The 14,305-nt window shown below is 41.4% G+C and overlaps 1 protein-coding gene across 4 annotated transcripts in view; it reads right to left on the reverse strand.

The window, feature by feature from the left end:
- The window catches only part of LOC127631633 (glutamate receptor 4-like), a 117,435-nt gene that overhangs the window by 17,342 nt on the left and 85,788 nt on the right, over positions 1-14,305 (reverse strand). For all 4 annotated transcript variants that reach the window (XM_052109904.1, XM_052109903.1, XM_052109906.1 and 1 more), the window contains exons 12-13: positions 11,398-11,596; positions 4,037-4,284 (exon numbers count right to left, since the gene is read on the reverse strand). In XM_052109904.1, coding sequence (XP_051965864.1) covers positions 4,037-4,284; positions 11,398-11,596 — 447 coding nt within the window. The remainder of the gene's footprint in view (positions 1-4,036; positions 4,285-11,397; positions 11,597-14,305) is intronic.

The raw sequence follows: 14,305 nt of genomic DNA on the forward strand, positions 1-14,305 counted from the left end.
TTCTTTATTATTGTAATTGTTGTTATAACTGCATATTATTCTCATGTTTAATAAACGTATTCTTATGTTTGATGCATCCCCATAATTCAATCCTAATTTGTCATATTTAGTTAGTGTAGGTCTACTATTTAACCTTCCCAATATAGGTTGTCCGCGGAGGCCAAAATTGTTTATATAAAATGAATTGCGCCGTAAATCACTGTCGCCGTTTCACAGGTTTACTTTGTAAAATTTTGCTATTTGTTGTGTATTTACTATATTTGCTTACTTGCTGCATATTCAGTTTTTATGCACAATAATATTCATTATTGGCATTTTCACAAAATACACAAGAAACTATGTTTGTTTCGTGAGTTTTTCTAGCAAAACAACACAAAGAAAAATGCTTCGGCACTGCAATTTGTTGAGAAAAGCCCCAGCAAATTCAGTCATTTTGGGCTGCCATCAGGGCTGGACTGGGAAGAGAAAACGGCCCGGGATATTACATGGCAACTGGCCTAAAACTTGTTGGGGGTGCGGGGGTGTTCACTGTCCTTTTCTGCATATCGCGGCGCCATTTTGTGGTCCGTTCTGCATAACGCGGCGGCTCATTTTTGCTTATCGCGGCCCATTCGGCACGTTTCGCGGCCGACCCACCGGCCCGCTTGGTTCTCCCGATGGCCAGTCCGCCCCTGATCGCCCCCAAAGTGCGTCGGCCCACCGGGAAAATTCCCGGTATCCCAGATTACCCGTCCAGCCCTGGCTGCAACAATCAGAAAACAGTGACGTGTTGCCTTCTCTGAATCTGGCAAGATCTAATCTGATTGGCTGCGTGAGTTTTGTTTAAGTTAACTAGACATCCACAAGCAGAATTTTCGGAAATAATCTGTACTTATTTTTAGTCGTTGTCTATTATTGTGGTATCATCTGTTTCAGACACACTGTGTGTGTTCACTTTACGGTTCGTTCAATGTCTAAGTAGGCAGTACTTGAACAGAATAAGCAGCAAAGTGGACCAGACTTTATGCCGTTTAGTCAAAGGTCTGGCTACGTGAGACTATGAACGATCAGACCAGGGGAGCCTGTAAAGGTTAACCGTGTATTTGGTCGGGGGGTAGAGGTCACGGCACTGAGATTGGCTCACCGAACTGGCTTATAACGACACAAGCGAACCGTCAAAATTTGAAATGCCACACACATACTAACTCTCAATGTGTTAACCTTTGGAATCGATCCAGCCACAGCTGGTCAGTAAATTCCTTTAAATCCTAAAACACTCAGGCAGAACTGAATCTCCACACAGGTCACAAACTGACCACAGATCAGTCTGTCAGATATTGATACTGACACCCATTAACTTGTGCTGGTTTCAGAGCAACTAAACGGAATTAAATCCTTAAACACAACATGAAAAACGAAGACACGTTTAACTTCCAAAATGTGGCACGGTTAAAAATAAAACTGAATATTCGTTGGGACATAATGCACAGTGGAGCTTGAGTTTATCCAACCTGGAATTAAATTTAATGAGATTTTATTCTTGAGAATAATTAGATGTATTAAGACGGTAAATAGTGTCAATTTTGGTTTCATGTTGTCTTTAAGAATAGAAAATGGTTTGCTGATGATGAATTATTTCACATCCAAAAGATGGCTTGGAGTAAAACATGCTGGTAAAATTCTAGTTTATGCAAATAAAGAACAATAGATAAGGAATGCATTGAAAAGTATTGTGAAAAATATTATTAGGAGGATGCATTGATTACCTGTGAGCTGATTCTGTGGAGGAAGAACATAGTGAACACACACACACACACACACACACACACATACACACTCAGCACTCTCTGTGTGATTTAAACAGGAATATCCTTGAGATACTGGAGCTTTTGTCTCTAAAAACACCATAAACTACTGTAAATAAAATGTCTATGTGTTAACTATGTGAACATTTTTTTGGGGTCTTCAACAACTTCATTGTTATTTGGTGCCATGTGTGGGCGACATACCAGTTGAAACAACAATTCTGTAGAAATTTGTCACATTTTTAAGGATAGTATCTAACAAAGTTTGGCAAAACCCCATCGCGAGACCCGTTTAATCCGGCCTAACTCACTTAGTTACTGTAATTAATTCTTCATTTTCACAAGATTTATGCATTTCAATTTCATTACAAAATTCATCCAATTGCATTGAGTAAACTTAAATATTTAAATAGAAAAATAGAAAAATGAAATATTTTAAGTTTTATTCATTTTGTCCAACCATTTGACGAAAATTGAAATCTATAAACCAGATTAAATACCTTTTTGAGTGAAGAGACGGAGGGAGTTTATTTTCTGAAATAGTTTTGGGTTCCCTCACAATAGTTTTGGGTTCCCTCACTATAGTTTTGGGTTCCCTCACTATAGTTTTGGGTTCCCTCACAATAGTTTTGGGTTCCCTCACAATAGTTTTGCGTTCCCTCACAATAGTTTTGGGTTCCCTCACAATAGTTTTGCGTTCCCTCACAATAGTTTTGGGTTCCCTCACAATAGTTTTGGGTTCCCTCACAATAGTTTTGCGTTCCCTCACAATAGTTTTGGGTTCCCTCACAATAGTTTTGCGTTCCCTCATAATAGTTTTGCGTTCCCTCACAATAGTTTTGGGTTCCCTCACAATAGTTTTGCGTTCCCTCACAATAGTTTTGCGTTCCCTCACAATAGTTTTGGGTTCCCTCACAATAGTTTTGGGTTCCCTCACTATAGTTTTGCATTCCCTCACAATAGTTTTGCGTTCCCTCACAATAGTTTTGGGTTCCCTCACAATAGTTTTGGGTTTCCTCACTATAGTTTTGGGTTCCCTCACAATAGTTTTGGGTTCCCTCACAATAGTTTTGCGTTCCCTCACAATAGTTTTGGGTTCCCTCACAATAGTTTTGCATTCCCTCACAATAGTTTTGGGTTCCCTCACAATAGTTTTGGGTTCCCTCACAATAGTTTTGGGTTCCCTCACAATAGTTTTGCGTTCCCTCACTATAGTTTTGGGTTCCCTCACAATAGTTTTGGGTTCCCTCACAATAGTTTTGGGTTCCCTCACTATAGTTTTGGGTTCCCTCACAATAGTTTTGGGTTCCCTCACAATAGTTTTGCGTTCCCTCACAATAGTTTTGGGTTCCCTCACAATAGTTTTGGGTTCCCTCAATATAGTTTTGGGTTCCCTCACTATAGTTTTGCGTTCCCTCACTATAGTTTTGCGTTCCCTCACAATAGTTTTGGGTTCCCTCACTATAATTTTGGGTTCCCTCACTATAGTTTTGGGTCTCCTCACAATAGTTTTGGGTTCCCTCACAATAGTTTTGGGTTCCCTCACTATAGTTTTGGGTTCCCTCACAATAGTTTTGGGTTCCCTCACTATAGTTTTGGGTTTCCTCACTATAGCTTTATTCATACCTTACAAAATAAACCGTGATTTTACCGTGAAATCGTTCCATTTTGTGTATAATAACTGTGGTTTAAAAAACAGGTTAAAATATGGTTACTGTAGTAAAACCATGGTACATTTTTGTAAAGGATGAAAAAAGCTATTGCGAAAGAACCCAAATCAAATTGTAAGGGAACGCAAGTTGCGAGGGAGCGGAGAACTATTTCAGAAATGAAATTCCAAGCAGATAATATTTACTTTTACAATATTTGTTGCAAAAATGGCAATTTACATGACAATAAAATGCCATGAAATAAAATGACATTTTAAGTCAAATTGGCTCAAGTAGTTTTTGAGGTATTTTCTGTTATTTTATAATCCAATTATCAGCCAAAATGATTAAAATGTAGTGATTTTACTTATGACGTCATATGTTTGTGCCAAATAAAGTCCCTGACCCAGATCAACAGATTGACTGTCCAAGTGACCACAAAGATTTCCCTGTCCCACAGAGAGTACTGAGTGAGTAAACTGAGAGCAACTGTGAGAAAGAGCAAGAAAGAACAGATTTTGAAAGAAAGAGAGAAGCACAGCAGGGTAGGTGGAATACTATAACAGCTCTGTGATTGGTTGGTTGTTATAATACTCCACCCACCTTAGCTGCGATCCTTTGGGCGTGGCCACTCCGTATCCCTTTGAGTCCAGATTCCCTCCGACCTTCATGGTGTCACAGGGCTTGCGCTGCTCTGTGTACTCGTTCATCGTCGACTCCAGCAGGAAGGCGTATTTCCCCTTCGACTTGCGCACACGAGCCACGCCTTCAGCCGTCGTCTTGGTGAAGACGGTGGGCTCGGCAGACTTCATGTAACTCCACATTTTTTCATACACGGCAATCTTTGACCTCTAGAAGGTGCAGGAGTAAAAAAAATAAACATGTTACGAAAACACTACAGAACATTTTGGATGCTCTTGTCTCTGCAGAATCCACTAATATCAGATCAATCCCAAATAAGGAGTTTAGCCAGTGTTGCGATAAAGATGAAAACCCATTAAGTGTTTTTCTATTGTTGACTAACGTAAGATTTAACTCTAGATCTTAGTTGAAATAAATTCCCTGATGGAGGGAATGAGATGTTGTGTTGACGTCGAGACACTAGGGGTCGCTCTTGGGAGCCCCAAACACCTCTGATCTTTGAGAAAAGTCCAATTGGAATTGGCGAGTGGAATTTGCAAGCCACTCCCCCGGAAATACGGGTATAAAAGCACTCCACTAATCCATGCTCGCAACCACTAATTCAGGTTTTGTGCTGAGGAGCCGAGACAAGGTCCCGGACATTTCAGCAGGTACTTCAGTGTTGTGGCAGGAGGGACACAACGTCTCATTCCCTCCATCAGGGAATGGAGGTTACGAAAGTAACCAGGACGATACAGATGCTGCCATGATAAATGTTGTGATCTTTGAGAAAAGGCCAATTGGAATTGGTGACTGGAATTTGCATGCCACTCCCCCGGACATACGGGTATAAAAGGAGCTGGCTCGCAACCACTAATTCAGGTTTTGTGCTGAGGAGCCAAGGTCCCGGACATTTCAGCGGGTACTTCAGTGTTGTGGCAGGAGGGACACATCGAGGAACGGATGTTACGAGAGTAACCAAGATGTTCCCTATCTGTCACTCACTCGACGTTGTGTCGATGTAGTGAAACTAGGGGTCCCTATACGAAATGCCACGACTAGCTGAACTGTGTTCGGTGGACTGGGGGTGTGAGATGGGCAAACTGCTGCATGCCTCAAAGCCAGCGCACACGGCCGTCATGTAACCTCCCCCAATGCACCTATATCGTACGGTCCCCCATAACTCTGTGACAAGTCGACTGCCCAAAAATGGGGACAGGCTTCCCCAGCTGTTGCCTCTTCTCTTTTTTCTCCCCCCAAAATAATGGAAATCCTTCAGCTGAAGGCCATAAGTGTCCACGTCAGGGAGGTGACCCTTCCCAAGGCAAAGACACCACAGAGGTAAGATAATTGTGTGGAGGTACATGGTCTTACCAAGCTTTGTCGGCAGTGTCGCACATGGAGAAATCCCTGTGGTAGGTCCTACCCAGAGGGGAGTAGCTCTACAAACACAGCGACTGGTGGCAGAGGGAACTCTGCCCAAGGAAGACGCGGGTTTACCAATGAGGAAACCATCTTGCTGAAGATACATCGCACAGGGTTACATACAGGCAACCAGCATATGTGGAGCACCTACCCCAGTACAGGGCATATTTAGCACACGTACTAGGCCGGCATTGAGTTTCTCCACCAACCTGCTTGCCACAGGGCTAAAGATGAATGACATCCAGGGTCCACGACTATGTGAACATGACTGGTGGGTAAGAGTGCATGTTTCCCCTTCCTCGTCCTCTCTGACCTTGCACAAGCTCTGTGCAAGTAGGCTTACTGGGGGGAACGCATTCTTGCGTAGCCCCGGGGCCAGCTGTGTGCCTGCGCATCGGTGCCGAGGGGAGCCTCGGTCAGGGCGTACCAGAGTGGGCAGTGCGAGGATTCCTGGGATGCAAACAGGTTTACCTGAGCTTGACCGAATCGACTCCAAATCAGCCGGACCACCTGGGGCTGGAGTCTCCACTCTCCCCTAAGCGTGACCTGCCACGACAGCGCATCCACTACGCTGTTGAGGTCGCCCGGGATATGAGTGGCTTCCAATGACTTGAGTCGCTGCTGACTCCAGAAGAGGAGACAGCAGGCGAGTTGCGACATGCGATGTGAGCACACTCCGCCTTGGTGGCTGATGTATGCTACTGTCGGCGTGTTGTCCATCTGGAACAACACGTGCTTGCCCTGGATCAATGACTAGAGCCTGCGCAGGGTGAGCAACAGTGCCAGCAACTCGAGGCAGTTGATATACCAACGCAGTCGTGGCCCTGTTCAGGAGCCGGCGGCTGCGTGCCCGTTGCACACAGTGCCCCAGCCATGCTTGGAGGCATATGTCATAACCACGACGTGCCTGGACACCGGCACTAAGGGGACCCCTGCCCACAGAAATGCAAGGTCTGAACAAGCGGTGGCATCATGTGCCCTGCGGTGCCATGCCCATCTCAGGACTTGAGGCTCAAGCCAGTACTGAAGCGGTCTCATTTGCATCAACCCGAGCGGCGTGACCACTGCCGAGGATGCCATATGCCCCAGGAGCCTCTTAAATTACTTCAGTGGAACCGGCGTTCTCTGCCTGAACAACTTCAGGCAGTTCAGCACTGACTGCATGCTCGCTCGTGAGGCGTGCCATCATAGAGACTGAGTATAGTTCCATCCTGAGAAAAGAGATACTCTGAACCCAGTTGACACGAAGCCCCAACTGGCTGAGGTTGGGGCCTGAGCACCAGGCCCCTGTGCGCACACAACAAGTCTCGAGAGTGAGCTAGAATCAGCCAGTCGTTGAGGTAGTTGGGGGGCAAAGGCTGCCTCAGCAACTTTTGTGAAGATGCGAGGTGACAGGGACAGACCGAAGGGAAGGACTTTGTACTGGACATATATTTTTTTATCTTCTTTTTTAAGGCCACATAAATAGTCATACATAGATATACCATCCCAGGGAAATTGGGCTCTCAATGTGGCTCCATCCGTAAATTGTTACATTTTACCCATTTTCAATGGTCGAAAACCAAATGTGGTTCACATGATACAAAGCTACTTTTTCTTGTCCAACAAAACAAATGTCTGAAGTACAAAACATTTTGAAATGTACCTTCATTTATTCACATAAAACCAATGTCAAATTCTGCATTTTCAAGAGGTAAAAAATGCACTGTTTTTAAGAATAAGTGACATGTAGCTCTTAATTTAGTGCAGTACTTATATCAAATTTTGGTATTCAGAAATGTACATCTGAAAAGCTCTGGAATGCATAATTAGGGGTCAAAATACCAAAAGGTGCTAGAACCAAAGTGTATTTGTACTTATGTTCTTACCAATCTTTTCTGCCCTACAAGTAAATCGTAGTGATCCCAAATTTGGTGTAATAGTCCCAGATCCCCCCTAATACTCACACACACATCCCTCCATCCATCCATCTATTAAGAAATATATCTTTCTTTAGAAAAAGTAATAACAAAATCAAACATTTTAGCCAGAGTAGTTTCTGACACAATATACTCATCGACCACTTTATTAGGAACACATATACACCTATTTAATTATGCGATTATCTAATCAGCCAGTCGTGTGGCAGCAGTGCATTAAATCATGCAGATTCGGAACGGGAGCATCTGTTAATGTTCACATCAACCATCAGAATGGGGAAAAATGTGATCTCAGTGATTTGGACCATGGCATGATTGTTGGTGCCAGACGGGCTGGTTTGAGTATTTCTGGGATTTTCACACATAACAGTCTCTAGAGTGTAAAGAGAATGGTGACAAAAACAAAAAACATCCATCAAGCATCAGTCCTGCGGATGGAAATGCCTTGTTGATGAAAGAGGTCAACGGAGAATGGCCAGAGTTGTTCGAGCTGACAGAAAGGCGACCGTAACTCAGATAACCGCTCTGTACAATTGTAGTGAGCAGAATAGCATCTCAGAATGCACAACATGTCGAACCTTGAGGCGGAGGTCCAAATCACTGAGATCAACTTTTTCCCCCATTCTGATGGTTGATGTTAACATTACCTGAAGCTCCTGACCCGTATATGCATGATTTAATGCATTGCACTGCTGCCACACGTTTGGCTGATTAGATAAATATATGAATGAGGCCCAGTGAGTTTACTGAACGTTCTTTTAAAATGCTGTTGAAATGTTCCTTATGTAATATTTAGAATTAAACCTGTATAGTAAATGTATTTTTGATGCGTTCATTCATTAACCTATAATTCACACTCTGGCTCAATGATGCGTACAAACATAATCGACAAATCCCTCGTGCCGCATCGTGTTTTTGCACAGCGTCTTCAGCGCTGAAGTGTGCCGTGAAGTGTGCCGTGAAGTGTGCACAACTGGGAATGTAGTCGGCTCTAAAGTGTGCTCTGAAGTGTGGACTACTGGCAGAGAGGCCGAAAATGGATGGATCTAATCTGGGAGAAATAAGAGGTTTGTGTGTGTGTGTGCACTGTGAGATACATTAGTTGACATGATTGTGTGCTGAATTGCGTCTTGCACTTGATCATTTGTGGCTCTTTTATAAACCGAAATGACACCGGCTTAAACTGTAATGCAGAAGCCTTAAAGGAATAGTTCACCCAAAAATCGTTTCTCACCCTCATGTTGTTCCGTGGAACACAAAATGAGATATAAGGCAGAATATTAGCCTCGGACGGTCACCATTCACTTTAATTGTATGGAAAAAGATGCAATGAAAGTGCATGGTGACTGAGGCTATCAACATCTCCTTTTATGTTCAAAAGGAAGAAAGAAAGTCCTGCAGGTTCCTGCAGTAAATGATGGCAGAATTTTCATTGAACATTTCCTTTAATGTGTGTGTGTGTGTGTGTGTGTGTGTGTGAGCCTGTGTGTGAGAGAGAGGCAATGGACCATGACGGACAACCGTCCCATTATAATGTTTGTCACATTTAGTTTAGGGCTGAGTGCTGTTATGCGGTAATGCTCTCTAAAATGAAACATCGAACCAACCAACACATAAACACAAACACCCTCAACAAACCTGCAGTCAGACACAAACACTCAACGATAAACGACAAACAAACCTTTAGTCCGAACACAACAGGGGAGCTGACATTTACTTGTTCCCTGAGTAACTGTTTAAATGTTTCTTGCCAGTATATCATTGATACTCTGCAGATTCAGTGAGACAGCATGAGAGAGAGAGAGAGTGAGACAAGCTGAAAAAGGGTGTAAATATTTGCTCTCGCAACGATTTGATCTGATTAAGATTCTTTACCTAACGATAACGATGCATCCTGAAATATTGAATTTGGTCAGAATTCAATCCATTTCGATTTGATTATTTTGGAGCAATTAACAATTATTTTCAAAAACATAAAAAAAAGAAGATTTAAAGAATCTATCTATCTATCTATCTATCTATCTATCTATCTATCTATCTATCTATCTATCTATCTATCTATCTATCTATCTATCTATCTATCTGTCTGTCTGTCTGTCTGTCTGTCTGTCTGTCTGTCTGTCTGTCATATCTATCTGTCTGTCCGTCCGACCATCCGTCCGTCCGTCTGTCTATCTATCTATCTGTCTCTCTGTCTGTCTGTCTGTCTGTTCTATCTATCTATCTATCTGTCTGTCTGTCTGTCCATCTGTCTGTCTGTCATATCTATCTATCTATCTATCTATCTATCTATCTATCTATCTATCTATCTATCTATCTATCTATCTATCTATCTATCTATCTGTCTGTCTGTCTGTCTGTCTGTCTGTCTGTCTGTCATATCTATCTGTCTGTCCGTCCGACCATCCGTCCGTCCGCCGTCCGTCCGTCCGTCCGTCCGTCCGTCCGTCTGTCTGTCTGTCTATCTATCTATCTATCTATCTATCTGTCTGTCTGTCTGTCTGTCTGTCTGTCCATCTGTCTGTCTGTCTGTCATATCTATCTATCTATCTATCTATCTATCTATCTATCTATCTATCTATCTATCTATCTATCTATCTATCTATCTATATGTCTGTCTGTCTGTCCATCTGTCCGTCTGTCTGTCTGTCATATCTATCTATCTGTCTGTCTGTCTGTCTGTCTGTCTGTCTGTCTGTCTGTCTATCTATCTATCTATCTATCTATCTATCTGTCTGTCCATCTGTCCGTCTGTCCGTCTGTCATATCTATCTATCTATCTATCTATCTATCTATCTATCTATCTATCTATCTATCTATCTATCTATCTATCTATCTATCTATCTGTCTGTCTGTCTGTCTGTCTATCCATCTGTCTGTCTGTCTGTCATCTCTATCTATCTATCTATCTATCTATCTATCTATCTATCTATCTATCTATCTATCTATCTATCTGTCTGTCTGTCTGTCTGTCTGTCTGTCTGTCTGTCTGTCTGTCTGTCCATCTGTCTGTCTGTCTGATCTATCTATCTATCTATCTATCTATCTATCTATCTATCTATCTATCTATCTGTCTGTCTGTCTGTCTGTCTGTCTATCCATCTGTCTGTCATATCTATCTATCTGTCTGTCTGTCTCTCTCTCTCTGTCCTATCTATCTATCTATCTATCTATCTATCTATCTATCTATCTATCTATCTATCTATCTATCTATCTATCTATCTATCTATCTATCTATCTATCTGTCTGTCTGTCTGTCTGTCTGTCTGTCTGTCTGTCTGTCTGTTTATCCATCTGTCTGTCATATCTATCTATCTGTCTGTCTGACTGTCTGTTTGATCTATCTATCTATCTATCTATCTATCTATCTATCTATCTATCTATCTATCTATCTATCTATCTATCTATCTATCTATCTATCTATCTATATGTCTCTCTGTCTGTCCTATCTATCTGTCCGTCCGTCTGTCTGTCTGTCTGTCTGTTTGTCTGTCTTTCTGTCTATCTATCTATCTATCTATCTGTCTGTCTCTCTGTCTGTCTGTCTGTCTGTTCTATCTATCTATCTATCTATCTATCTATCTATCTATCTATCTATCTATCTATCTATCTATCTATCTATCTGTCTGTCTGTCTGTCGGTCGACCGACCGACCGACCAACCGATCAACATGAGGAAGAGTAAATGATGGCAGAATTTTCATTGAACATTTCTTTTAATGTTTATGTCTATGTTTACCAATTAAAACAGTTCTTTCACACTTTCAGAAATCAGAATTTATGCATTTTATTAACATATCTTGTTGGTTACACCACTTTGATGTCGACAACAACATATATGCCAAGTTTGTTATCATACTGTAGCTATGCATGATCATGTGATTATTTGCATTGAACCTTTTTTCCCCCCCTGCAGAACAGACCTGCAACCCATTTTTGGGTTGTGACCCACCAGTTGCGAACCACAGATGTAAACTGCATGAGTCCTGCTCAGTCTTACCCTGAAGAACTCTTTGGTGGAACCGGAATCAAGAGTTCCATAGGCGATTTCCGTCTGTTTGGCGAGATCTTCTGCACTCTCAATAGGCGACACCATTCTCTCCACAGTTAGGAAGGCGGCCAGGTTTGCCGTGTAGGAGGAAATGATGATCAGCGTGAAGAACCACCAAACGCCTCCAACTATACGCCCAGACAGAGATCTGAAAGATAGCCATGGGTATGTCAGCCATGCAAAAAAAAAAATACAAAATTCCACAAAAGTTAGCACTGCGGAAAATCAGGTTTAAAACAACTCTATTAATATACCACAAGAGTGAAACACTCATTTGCAGACTACACAACATAGCATACATTTGACCAGGGCATAGCATGTCATTAATATTCATGAGTCAAGCTCATAAGTTTTATAATGAGTCCCTCCCCACTTTTCATGTAATTCCAGATGTTAGGCTCAGCAAACTGAGAACTGCTCTTATACAACATATTCATCAATGGCAACTAGCTAAGATAAAAGCCTATGGTTTCATATTGCATTGGTGCCACACACTTTGGTCTAACACTCATTATAGATTTCATATAAGGCTGCAGTGTATCTGAGAGACCTGGTTTCTAACCATTAATTCAGAAACAATTGAAAAAGAAACTAAGGCAAGATCTCATTACAAGCGCAGAATTCTTTCACTTTAGAATAATCTACTGAAATGCACCAGAAGCAACGCCGACCGGAGTACAACAATAAGAATACCGGAAAATGAGATTCATTTAAAAGCCATAATAAATGTAATTACCCCCCCAAAAAACAGGCCAAACATACTTGAAATGATGCCAGGATGATTAAATGGTACATGGAACAGAGTATGAGACATAAAGCAAACGACTGTACATAATACAGACATTTTAGTGTAAAACATGTATCATGTCAGTAGAACTGTCCAATTAAGTGCCAGACTTGGCCATTTCCCTTCGGTCTTTGCAGTAGAAAACAAAGCCATCTATTTACGGTACTTGCTTTTCGGACTTTTTAACGAAGTCAAACTCACTCTTTACTCACTATGAGGCAGGAAAATGCAATTAAATTTAAGAAGAAAAAACGATCTTTTAAGATTGTAATTGGTTTCACTGATTTACATAAACCTGATTAAAATGTAAATGTGATATTTATGGTGCCCCAGATTATCATTATGTGTATTAGACTGTTTTATCATTAGGACCTTTATTGATGAAAGAAGTTAGATCATTTAAGTTTTGTTGAGCTTTGTATTTATGTGAGGATTTACTTCTGCAGTATAAACTCTCCAGAGAAACTTTTATAAATGTAGGAATTCTGATATTATTCAGTTGTTATGCATATCCGATACATTCTAACCAATCAAATTAAAGCTCCAGCTTGATTTGTGTTGATGTGAGCCAATCATACCGGAATACTGATTTTGCAAGTACTCAATAGCCCCGCCCCACAGAAGGTGAGGGGCGGGGCGATGAGCAAAGTGGCTACTTCTCTCATATGTCATAATGGTATTTTGATAACTGATGATGTCATAATGGTCTTGGATAATGCTGTCATAATAGCTTTTGTATACCTGAGGATGTCATAATGGTATTTTGATAACCGATGACGTCATAATGGTCTTGGATAATGATGTCATAATAGCTTTTGGATACCTGAGGATGTCATAATGGTATTTTGATAACCGATGATGTCATAATGGTCGTGGATAATGTTGTCATAATAGCTTTTGGATACCTGAGGATGTCATAATGGTATTTTGATAACCGATGACGTCATAATGGTCTTGGATAATGCTGTCATAATAGCTTTTGGATACCTGAGGATGTCATAATGGTATTTTGATAACCGATGACGTCATAATGGTCTTGGATAATGCTGTCATAATAGCTTATTGAAACCTGAGGATGTCATAATGGTATTTTGATAACCGATGATGTCATAATTGTTTTGGATAATGCTGTCATAATAGCTTTTGGATACCTGTGGATGTCATAATGGTATTTTGATAACCGATAACGTCATAATGGTCTTGGATAATGATGTCATAATAGCTTATTGAAACCTGAGGATGTCATAATGGTATTTTGATAACCGATGATGTCATAATGGTCGTGGATAATGTTGTCATAATAGCTTTTGGATACCTGAGGATGTCATAATGGTATTTTGATAACCGATGACGTCATAATGGTCTTGGATAATGATGTCATAATAGCTTTTGGATACCTGAGGATGTCATAATGGTATTTTGATAACCGATGATGTCATAATGGTCTTGGCTAATGCTGTCATAATAGCTTTTGGATACCTGAGGATGTCATAATGGTATTTTGATAACCGATGATGTCATAATTTGGCTTGGTTGCTGTAGCTGATGATGTCTGTCTCCCATTCCTCTGGCTTTCTTCTCCTTGTCTGGGTCATTTTACCTCAAAAATATCAGTAATATTTTGTTGCCTGGCAAGCAGAAGTTATACTGTGTTGCCACTGCACGAAAGAGTGAGAGAGAGAGAGAGAGAGAGACTAAAGACTCATGTCCTCAGAGAACACCTGTACTGATGAGACAGCATCACTACTTCTGCAGGTAAATCTCTTGTTAGGTCAAGAGTCTTGTGGATGAGGTGTTAAGGCAGTCCTTTTAATGTCTGTATGTGAGTGTGTTTATGTATGAGGTGCGCTTCTGATCTCATCTTGTGTTGCTGATGCTGGTATGAGCGTGTGCCATCACCATGGTGATAATGCTGCCCCATCAGAGGTCACGAAGCAGTGCTATAATCCTGCTCTCCGCAGTGACTAACTGGAGCTTGAAAGACCTTTCAGCTTAAGTTTATGCAGATCCCAGTGTGTCATACAGAATGCTATTTTTGCAGCAGGGGGGAATAATTCATCCTTAACTACA

This window comes from Xyrauchen texanus, chromosome 38 (assembly GCF_025860055.1).
Source record: "Xyrauchen texanus isolate HMW12.3.18 chromosome 38, RBS_HiC_50CHRs, whole genome shotgun sequence".
Classification (NCBI taxonomy): Eukaryota; Metazoa; Chordata; class Actinopteri; order Cypriniformes; family Catostomidae; genus Xyrauchen; species Xyrauchen texanus.